This window comes from Prunus mume, linkage group LG8 (assembly GCF_029339155.1).
Source record: "Prunus mume cultivar Tortuosa linkage group LG8, ASM2933915v1, whole genome shotgun sequence".
Taxonomy (NCBI): Eukaryota; Viridiplantae; Streptophyta; class Magnoliopsida; order Rosales; family Rosaceae; genus Prunus; species Prunus mume.
This window is the reverse complement of record NC_142705.1, coordinates 17,596,839-17,608,331: the sequence shown is the minus strand read 5'-3', so window position 1 is coordinate 17,608,331 and position 11,493 is coordinate 17,596,839. Positions and strand designations below refer to the sequence as shown.

Genomic DNA, 11,493 nt, shown 5'->3' with positions numbered 1-11,493 from the left:
AGTTCCTATAAGGGTGTCCATAAAAATATATATATATAATTCTTGTTAACCCAAGAGTTGCCCATGCTGGACCATCTTTATTCAATCTTGATAGGCTTGAGAGACGTCGAGCCTATGCGTGGCCAGGCTAGTACTACCATGGCAAGGAAAGCGTCCTTTGCTAGCTGCATGACATGAAAAGGAGGTGCACATGTCCCATTCCCACATATATCCAAGGAGTAGCTTTGTCTGGTTCACCCATCATATTCAACACATAAATTTTGCATTGATACACAGCTACAACACATGCCCTAAAGATTTTATTTCGATTGACTAGTACAGTTTTGGAAACCATCATATTCTGATGCGAATATCTCTTAAGCGTCTTGACGATTCTACTATGTGTCATCATGCTTATAACATTCGTCTTTATGTTGTCATCCCTGGGTAGAACCTATGTATTGATAAGCGTATGTGAATCTTCGACTAAAACTAGCATGAAGAAATTAGGAGCCTCTGATATGAGTAATCAATTTGAATTTGAATTTTATCACCCGCTCTCTGTTGGTCGATATGAGATGTTACATTAATATTGTGCCCTATGAACTTTTTTTTTTTCATTTCATTTTTTTTTGTTGGAATATACATGATTAATTTTGAAGTCTTTAATAGTGTAGATGATGAAATTAGTATTTAATCAATTTAAAATATGAAATTTATGATAATTAATTTATGAAGAGAAGACAATTTTATGAAGATCCCCTCTAACACATCTTATTCAACGCGTAAATTTTTCATTGATACACAGCTACAACACATGCCCTGAAGATTTTATTTCGATTGACTAGTACAGTTTTGGGAACCATCATATTCTGAGCGTCTTGAAGATTCTACTATGTGTCATCATGCTTATAACATTCTTCTTTGTGTTGTGGTCCCTGAAGTTAGGGGTAGAACCTATGTATTGATAAGCATACGCGAATCTTTGACTAAAACTAGCACGAAGAAATTAGTAGCCTCATGAGTAATCAATTTGAATTTGAATTTTATCACCCCCTCTCTGTTGGTTGATATAGGATGTTACATTAATATTGTGCCTTATGAACTCTCTTTTTTTTTCATTTCATTTTTGTTGTTGGAATATACATGATTAATTTTGAAGTCTTTAATAGTGTAGATGATGAAATTTGTATTTAATCAATTTAAAATATGAAATTTATGATAATTAATTTATGAAGAGAAGACAATTTTATGAAGACCCCCTCTAACACATCTTATTCAACGCGTAAATTTTGCATTGATACACGGCTACAACACATGCCCTAAAGATTTTATTTCGATTGACTAGTACAGTTTTGGGAACCATCACATTCTGATGCGAATATCTCTTAAGCGTCTTGACGATTCTACTATGCGTCATCATGCTTATAACATGCATCTTTGTGTTGTGGTCCCTGAAGTTAGGGGTAGAACCTATGTATTGATAAGCATACGCGAATCTTTGACTAAAACTAGCACGAAGAAATTAGTAGCCTCATGAGTGATCAATTTGAATTTGAATTTTATCACCCCCTCTCTGTTGGTTGATATAGGATGTTACATTAATATTGTGCCTTATGAACTCTTTTTTTTTCATTTCATTTTTGTTGTTGGAAGATACATGATTAATTTTGAAGTCTTTAATAGTGTAGATGATGAAATTTGTATTTAATCAATTTAAAATATGAAATTTATGATAATTAATTTATGAAGAGAAGACAATTTTATGAAGACCCCCTCTAACACATCTTATTCAACGCGTAAATTTTGCATTGATACACAGCTACAACACATGCCCTGAAGATTTTATTTCGATTGACTAGTACAATTTTGGGAACTATCATATTCTGATGCGAATATCTCTTAAGCGTCTTGACGATTCTACTATGCGTCATCATGCTTATAACATTCGTCTTTGTGTTGTGGTCCTTGAAGTTAGGGGTAGAACCCATGTATTGATAAGCGTACTCGAATCTTCGACTAAAACTAGCACGAAGAAATTAGTAGCCTCTCATATGAGTAATCAATTTGAATTTGAATTTTATCACCCCCTCTCTGTTGGTTGATATAGGATGTTACATTAATATTGTGCCTTATGAACTGTTTTTTTTTATTTCATTTTTGTTGTTGGAATATACTTGATTAATTTTGAAGTCTTTAATAGTGTAGATGATGAAATTTGTATTTAATCAATTTAAAATATGAAATTTATGATAATTAATTTATGAAGAGAAGACAGTTTTATGAAGACCCCCTCTAACACATCTTATTCAACGCGTAAATTTTGCATTGATACACGGCTACAACACATGCCCTAAAGATTTTATTTCGATTGACTAGTACAGTTTTGGGAACCATCATATTCTGATGTGAATATCTGTTAAGCGTCTTGACGATTCTACTATGCGTCATCATGCTTATAACATTCGTCTTTGTGTTGTGGTCCCTGAAGTTTGGGGTAGAACCTATGTAAGCGTACGCGAATCTTCGACTAAAACTAGCACGAAGAAATTAGGAGCCTCTGATATGAGTAATCAATTTGAATTTAAATTTTATCACCCTCTCTCTGTTAGTCGATATGAGATGTTACATTAATATTGTGCCTTATGAACTTTTTTTTTTTTCATTTCATTTTTGTTGTTGGAATATACATGATTAATTTTTAAGTCTTTAATAGTGTATATGATGAAATTAGTATTTAATCAATTTAAAATATGAAATTTATGATAATTTATGAATAGAAGACAATTTTATAAAGACCCCCTCTAATGCGAAATCATGACTCCGCCACCGCGGCTTTCCCATTAAGAAATAGACTAAAAAGAGTAAGGAATTAGGACCACAGAAAAGGCCTATAAATACAAACCTCATCAACTCAATAATCTCCGCCACTGCGGTCTTGACATGAGATTTTTATGATTTTTTGCATGGCTAAACGACAAACCCACCAGACCCATTTTCACCGCTTTCCCATTAAGAATAAGACTAAAAAGACTATGAAATTAGGACTACAGAAAAAGCCTATAAATACAAACCTCAAACAGATGAAGGGGGGGATAGGGTTCAACTCAGTTTCCTCTTAAGCAACCCTTTCGACCTATGGACAGGTTACAGCAGCACTCAAGTCAGTAGTGGCTAGCTTTGCTTGTATTGAGCCTGATTAAGTGACTAGCCTCAAACCCAGATCATCAAAGTACCTCATCAACGCTCTAATCTCGGCTACAATCGGGTAAATCTCCTGTCTTCTTTTTAAACATCATGTAGAACTTTTTTCTGTTGTTCAAATACAAAATGAAGAAAACTTACTTTGATTGTTTTGCTGTAGCTGCTATCGGTTATCCGAGCAATAATTTAACAAGAAGAAAAGTCCGGCTTGGCTGTAAAAGTTGTCCATCTCGACCACTTGTTAAGTACATTCATGTCACGTGAGCCGTATTTCATCTCTCTCCTGCTATACCTAGCTTGCTAGCTAGAGTTTTGTTTTTAAAAACATTCTTAATCGTAGTACGTATTTCGATTCACGAGATGACATCAATTTAATATTAAGCTAAAAATAAGTCCATCGATCGGGTAGTATTTCAGAACCAAAGATTGACTTGACAATTAGACTAACGGATGAGCTTTAGCTTTTCGGTAACAAATGGCTTCTATAACTATAAGGGTTCTAAGGTAGCGAAATTTTTTGTCACCAAAGTTTTGACCTGCACTAGAGGCGTAATGATTTGATCAGATATATCATGGAATTCTTCATAAAAAAATTGTTGAATTGGTGGTTTTTTCTTAAATTTTTTATTGTTTACAAATTTTAAATTATTTAATAAATATTTTTTTCTTTAATCTATGTAGCGTGATATTATTGGATATGTGAGCCCAGATCTGTATACAACATCAGCCATTTAATGGATTTTTGGATGGGGCAGATGCATTAAGGGACAAACGGAGTGGACATCTAAAATCCTCTACGAAACCTCTAATCTTGAGCCCTTGGAACCTCTAATCTTTCTCACATCCAGTCATCCGGATTTTTGTTCAAGTCCAGACCTCTAATTTCAACCTTTAGATGCATCCAACGGCTGCTTGATACAACACCTGATTTAATACAACGCCACTACTTTTTGTCCACGTCACTAACAATAAGACTCGTGATTCTCTCTTTCCTCTTCTAATATTCCTTGGTTGTATACTGTGTATCACCGTTGCCGGACCACCGTTATCTCTCATGTTGGGCTAATAAACCCAAATTGGGCAAGGGCATGTGGTTTTTGCTTTGAATCTATTTGGTGACTATTGGTGAGAAACCCAAGTCAAAAATTTGTGTGAGGTGCTTTTTTTCACTTGGAATTTCGAACACCCAAGTTTGCATGTTTGCTTATTGTTGAAATTCATTCAAAGCTCAGCCAAGTTTGGTTCTCAATTTAACGACTCAAAAAAAAAAAAAAATACAAAATTGGTGAGTTAGTACCCCTAGGGAGGATAGTAATTCAAAGCTTAGCCAAACAAGCATTTTGGTTTCGATATTTGGGCTTTCCACGGAACCAACAATACCTTTTTAGGTGGTTTGTATTTGTACGCACCCCCTAGGGAGGATAGTTTATCCTCTCCATTTCTTTTTTATATCCCCAATTCTTATTGGGTTTATAATCTCCTTCTCTAGAATTTTTTTCCAAATCTCCTTTCCCCTTCTTAAGATTTATGAGACCTTAAATTCAGTTTTGACTAAAAGGCGCTTTCAACTAAATTTTCATTTTGCTTACTCAATATGTTCTCATATGCTTCAAGAGAGCCTATTATTTTTGTCACTAACAGACTAGTTAAATCTTTTCTCTGTTTAATGGCAATAACAAAAGGATCATACTTGTTAGGAAGATGGATAAGTATTTTTTCTACAATTCTTGAATCATTAATATTTTGCTCCATAGGCTCTCAATTGATTGACTATTTCTTTTATTTTAGCATAATAGTTTTGTGTGGTCTCTGAATCCTTTAGTTTAATGTTTTCAAAATCTTTTCTCAAAGTTTGTAGTTTAATCGCATGTACCTTGACATTGCCTTGAAATTCCTCCTTCAAGGTATTCCATGCTTTCTTTGCAGTTGTGGCTTCCATGATCCTTGGAAATATCGTATCATGCAAGGTTTGTTGAAAGGAAAATAAGGCCTTTGCATCCTTTTGTTGATCCTTCTTTAGTTGCCTCAACTGTTGCACGGTTGAATTTTCTTGAGACGTAAAATAGGTCTTCATTTTAATATTTCAGAAGTCATAGTTTTCTCTAGTTAAAATAGGAAGAGGGACAGAGTTCTAGCTAGTGGTAGACATGATGGAGGACTAGAGTGAACCAACGCCCAAGGTTGATCGGAACAAGCTCTGATACCATTGTAAGTTTAGGGGAGAAGAGATTTAGGAAATGATTGGTTTAGTGATTAGGACAATAGGTTGACTTGGAATAGAAAACTTTTGAAAGAGTAACAAAGTAGTTTGACTTGAATGGAGGAGGAAAGGTACAAAGCTTTAGATATAGGATTTAGTGGGATATAGGATAGCTGGTAGTTTTCAGCTTACATATTTGTCAAGGCAACAAGCCTATATACAACAGCGGCTCTGAAATTTTAGGGGGCTTGTGCCAAAACAACAAGAGAGCCTCCTAAAATAAAGTTTTGAACAAAAAATTATAAAAAAGATCAAAGTCTATAATCAAAATCTTGTGATCATTAAATTACTAATTATCATTAAATAGGAATTAAAAAAACCAATATTAAATAGGAATAGGAAAACTAACATTATTATTATTAATACATCTCATATCAATAAAATATGGAGCCCACTTTTTCTTTTGTAAGTCTGTCTCAAAAGTAAAAAGTCAATATTAATTTTACTAAACTAATAATTTTATTATTAGGAGACCCTTAAATGTAAATTAAAATTAATTGTGGGGCCCCCATCAAAGTGAGACCCTTAAAGGACCATTTATGATAAAAACCCTTTTATATATGGTCAGACAATCTTTCTTTTCAGTGATCAAGAGTATTTGTAAAAAATCTAGAGAAAACATATCTGCATGTTGATTCTTTACGTCCACACAATTAACATGACTGATATTGATGTTAATATGTTATAGGTACGAAACCTTGCTCATCAAAGATATAATCGATGTGATATGGAAAAGATTACGCCCTACATCGTTTACTTCTGTGGAGAACTCAGTTGGATTAGACTCAAGTATGAACTCAATTGATTTTTTGTTAGGTGCAGGGGTCGATGATGTTCGCTTTATAGGGATATGGGGTATGGGTGGGATTGGTAAAACAACTATTGCCAGAGTTGTTCGTGAGAGAATCTCGCCTGAATTTGAATTCAGCATATTTCTTGAGAATGTCAGTGATAATGTTCAAAAAGGTGGTCTAATATCCCAACAAAGAGAAATTCTTTCAAGGATATCGATGAAAACGATCGACATATTTGATGTTCACGAAGGATCCACAATGATTAGAAGATTACTTCATCACAAAAAGGTTCTTCTCATTCTCGATGATGTGACCGACTCCAGACCATTTAGATTATTTGGCTGGAAAGCAAGAGTGGTTTGGTTCTGGGAGTAGAGTTCTTATTACAACTAGAAATGAGCATTTGTTAATTGAACATGAAGTGGAGAGAAGATTTCAGGTCAAACGTCTAAATCATGATGACGCTCTTAAGCTTTTTAGTTGGAAAGCCTTTGGAAAAGACCACCCTGAAAAAAACTATATTGATTTGTCTAGCTGTGTTGTGAGTTATGCCGATGGTCTTCCACTAGCTCTTAAAGTTCTGGGTAGTTTTTTGCGCGGAAGACATGCAAGTGCTTGGAACAGTGCATTGGGTAAACTAAGAGATCTTTGTAACACAGTTTTGGGGACACTTCAAATAAGTTACGATGATCTAGATGACAGGGAGAAGAAAATATTCCTAGACATTGCATGTTTCTTTAACGGGGAGAAAGAAGATCGAGTTATAGAAATCCTAGACAGTTGTGGCTTTTGTGCAGGTATTGGAATAGATGTCCTCATTGAGAAATCTCTGTTAACTAATTCATATGGCACTCTATGGATGCATCAGTTGCTCCAAGAGATGGGTCGTGAAATAGTCAATCGAGAGTGTCTTGATGAGCCAGGAAATCGCAGCAGGTTGTGGCGCCATGAAGAGGGCAAGCATGTCTTGAGCAAAACTACAGTAAGGGGACTCTTATTTTACGAATGAGTTCAGTTCTTTTCATATGTTAGTTATATGAGCTTCACTATTCTTTATCCGTGCATATTTGATAGGGAACAGACAGTAGAAAGTATAACCATGGACAAAACTCAGTGGTGCATGCGGATGCTAAATGCTTTTCAAGGATGAAGAAACTGAGACTTCTCAATCTTGCTAATGTGAACCTCTCTAATGATCTTGAATATCTCTCCGATAATTTACGAAGTCTTGAATGGGATGGGTATCCTTCAAAATATTTCCCGTTACATTTCAACCCAGAGAACCTACTAGAACTTAACATGTGCCATAGTCACATTGAATCTTTTTGGACGGGTGTTAAGGTATGTTATTACTGCTTTATCTTTTTGGACAGCCTTTCACAGAATTTGAAGCTAATTTTTTTTGCTTATGCGTTCTTTTGACATGGTTTTATATAATTTGAAAATCATTAAGCTCAGCCACTCTTTGAATCTTGTCAACACCCCAGACTTTAGAGGCCTTCCAAATCTTGAGTATCTGATTCTGGAAGGTTGTATACGGTTGTATAAGGTTGACCCATCCCTTGGAATGCTTGAAAGAATTACTCAGATAAACCTGAAGGATTGCAAAAGTCTTGTGCATCTTCCAAGAAGTGTGTATGGCTTAAAATCTGTCAAAGTTCTTAATCTTTCTGGCTGCTCAAAGCTCGACAAGTTGCCCAATGAGTTGGGCAATGCAGAGTGTTTGGAGGAGATTGATGTGAGTGGAACTGCCATAAGAGAACTGCCTTCCTCCATTGTTCAGTTGAAAAGCCTCACGGTATTAAACTTTCGTGGATGTAAAGGATCATCACCTAAATTTTGGAATTTGCTTTCCCTTTTTCAGCTATTTCTCTCCCTTTTTCAGCGATTTCTAATAAGAAGTCGCGTTCCCACGCCTTTGTTGCTGCCTTCTCTATCCGGTTTGGTTTCCTTAAAAAAACTTACTCTAAGTGATTGCAATCTCTTGGAAGTCCCTAATGACCTTAGCTGCTTGTCCTCATTAACGTACCTAGATCTTAGTAGAAACCAGTTTGTTAGCCTACCCAACTGCATCTCTCTACTTTCTAGACTTCAATTTCTTAACTTGGAGTATTGTGAGAGGCTTCAAGAATTGCCAGAGGTTCCACAAAGAGTAATAGCAGTTGTTAATAACTGTATTTCATTAGAAAGAATTGCCAGAGGTTCCACAGAAAAGTTCCAGTGGCTACACGACACAATGTATCAATCGCTTCAAATTTATGAGACGCACGATTTCAGGAGTTTGGTATTTACATTACTGGAACAATATGATGTGGTCTCTCTCTCGCTCTCTATCTCATACACACAATAATATGTCGTCTTCTTAAGTGTTTTGACGTTGTTTTTTATGATGCAGGAAGTCCCTATTACTGAATTTGTTGTTCCTGGAAATGAAATTCCCAAGTGGTTCAGTCATAAATCTGCTGAATATATATACCAGAAAGAGTGGTTCAATCCTCAAAGTGTGGAGTATCCATTAAGTGTAGAGCTACGTCCAGGTTGGTTTACCGAAAAATGGATGGGATTCGCAGTGTGCCTTGCTTTTGCAATCCAGGAGCGATCACCTAATTGCGACCCTCCTCTTGAGTATCGTAGTTTTGATTACAATTATACACATATTATTACTTGCAAAGTGGACATCAATGGAAAGGAGATGACGGCACGTAGGTGTCCATTTGTGGTTCTTAATGCAGAGTCGGGGCAAGCTGTGTCTGATCACCTTTGGGTAGTCTTTTTCCTCGCTACTTTCCTCGCTGGAAGGGTATCAGCGATCGATTGAATTGCCTTCAGGCACAGAGTGGTGGCAAGGTATATTTGGTCGATTACATTTTCAATTACGGCCAGAGTTGGCCATGGAGTAATAGTGAAGCAGTCTGCGGCTCGTCTGGTGTATGATGGAGATTTGGAAGAGCTTGACCCAAGATTTAGGCGCGGGACTCGCAGCAATGTCAGCATTTCTGAGGTGGATTCAGAATTCCCCTCTTACACAAACAAGTAGGAACTAGTGGATGGAAGTGGTACTATTAAAAACCCTTTTCATATAAGGTCAATAAAATATTTTCATATATAACACATTCAGTTGCGTAGTCTTGGCTTTTTTTTTTCCTCTTTGTCTTAGTTTTTCTCTCATGGCTTGCTTTACTTCATTTGTATGTAGGGATAAAATTGTTGATTTTCAACAGATGAATGGAATGGAACCACAACAGCAATGAGAGCCACCACAACTGGGACAACAAGAGTAATGATCCTTCCTCCCAATGCAAGTGGCCTTACTATGTACTTTCTTAATACGTTGTTTAGAAGCACCGAGTATTATGGAAATGAAAAATTACAATAAAAGAATTTATACATTATGTGACTATGATGCACCTCATGTACAGCTAAAAGTTATAATAATTCTGTTTTCAATAATAGTGGTTACCATGTCTCATTACTTCAACATTATATTAGACTTCTTAAATTGAAATATCTTCTTGCAGACGTGGGCTTAGCCAAGTTGGCTAGAGTTGATGTGCTTCATACGCTGAGTTCGAATCTCCCTTCCCGTAATTTAGATTAGATTAAAGTAGAATAATATCGTTTGTATAAAAGTATTGAAATATCTTCTTAAAACGCAACTTAATTTGTTCATTAGTGTTTGATCTATGGAAGAAACAGCATATTATTGGTGTTGATACACTAATAAAATACTTTATCAATACGAGTGATAAACTAATAAAACTCTTCACTATAACAAAAGTTGGAAGAACTTACAAAGCAAAGCAGCTCAGTACTAAAAAGAAAAAATCAAAAGTAAAGTAGGTTTTGAATGCCATTTTGGGACCAGTTCTTTTGAAATGAGGGACCTCAACCCTAATTTCATCAACAGACAGAGTCTCGCAATTATTTTTTTGGGAAAAGATGGTATTTCATTAAATTCATAGGAACATTACATGATAAGAACTAGCATGTTAATGACGGTCTCATTAAAATCTTCCCGGAGAAACCACGTGGGGCAATACCCCGGGATAAACACAGTTTTTACTTCTTTTTTCTTCTTCTAGCAAACACCTCATAAGGAATAAGGTCTCACATTCCACAAAATTCTCCAAATTTGACAAGATATTCCTTTAACTCTTTCTTCTATTTTCAGTTGAGTTCTTGATGATCATTTCTATTTTCAGTTAGCTTATCAAACAATAATATACTGTTTGATAAGTTACATTTCCTATCACTGACCCTTTTGTACAACTAATCTGGATGACCAGCCTGAGTGAGACCCAGAAACAAACCCATATTGTCCCAATACACATTTCTTGCTAAAATATATAAATATTTATAAAAAAACACACCAATAGGACAAAAATAACTGACTGCCTGGTTAGTGTCCTCTGATTCACTACTGATGTTCCAGTGCCCATTATCGTTCGTTTCAACATTAATTGAACCATATAAAAGAGTAAGTTAGTAATAAAAACATTGACTGGAGTAAAGAATTTGGGAACAAATAAAGAATTTCCTAATGCTCAATCTGTACAGCGCATGTAAACTTTTTATTCATAATGAACCACCGTATGCCTCAATGTTTGATAACTTTCTAGCACAAATATGCATCATGAACCAATAGTATGGGTTAACGTGCAACGAAGCATAATTGTCTTCTTTATTGCTCAACTCACACCATTTTTAATGGTGTGGTTTTGAGAGCAAAGCATACTGATTATGGTGCCTTTTGCTAGAGGCCACTATGCAACCCTATTCCTTAGTTAGTGGTCTAAATTCCAACAATTATTTTCTCATATTTTAGCAAAAACAAACCTGATAGTGCCCACAAACCTCCTTATCATCCCAAGTAAGTTCCGTGTCTCCTTTCCTCCGTCAAGCTACTCGTTGGAATTCACCAATCAATTAAAGCAAGAATAAGCAAACAAAACAAATCCCATTAGAACCACTATTTTAAAAATCAACAAAATTTACCAAATTATAACATCCAAATGTTCAAGGAGGCAAAACTGTTAAATGGGTATGTAGAAAAGCAACGATTAGTTAGTGTTTATGCGAGTTACTTGGCACTAAACTCAACTCACTAGACGCCAATAATATAAAGAAATCCACAGCGAATTCAAAGTGCAAGTACCAGTACCACATCGATTCCAGGGAAAGGCAAACATGCCAACTGCTTTGAGAAGAAAACAGTGTTCCCGAGAATAAGGGCATAACCATCCAACTTCCTCTGGT

The 11,493-nt window shown here is 35.7% G+C and overlaps 1 protein-coding gene and 1 long non-coding RNA gene across 3 annotated transcripts; both read left to right on the top strand.

The window, feature by feature from the left end:
• Positions 1–3,309: 3,309 nt before the first annotated feature.
• Positions 3,310–9,007, top strand: LOC148914898 (TMV resistance protein N-like; the record flags this gene model as incomplete). Its single annotated transcript, XM_089043331.1, is given in 6 exon segments — positions 3,310–3,443; positions 6,132–6,555; positions 6,557–7,219; positions 7,312–7,578; positions 7,676–8,551; positions 8,633–9,007. Coding segments are annotated over 6 exon segments (2,739 nt in total), but the record flags the coding sequence as incomplete, so codon positions are not given.
• A 34-nt stretch (positions 9,008–9,041) lies between these two features.
• On the top strand, positions 9,042–9,906 carry LOC148914897 (uncharacterized). Of its 2 annotated transcripts, none has more exons than XR_016122736.1 (2): positions 9,042–9,293; positions 9,434–9,906. It is a non-coding gene; the product is annotated as an uncharacterized LOC148914897 (long non-coding RNA). The 2 variants fall into 2 exon arrangements; XR_016122735.1 differs by having other exon boundaries at positions 9,042–9,321.
• The last annotated feature ends 1,587 nt before the right edge of the window (positions 9,907–11,493 follow it).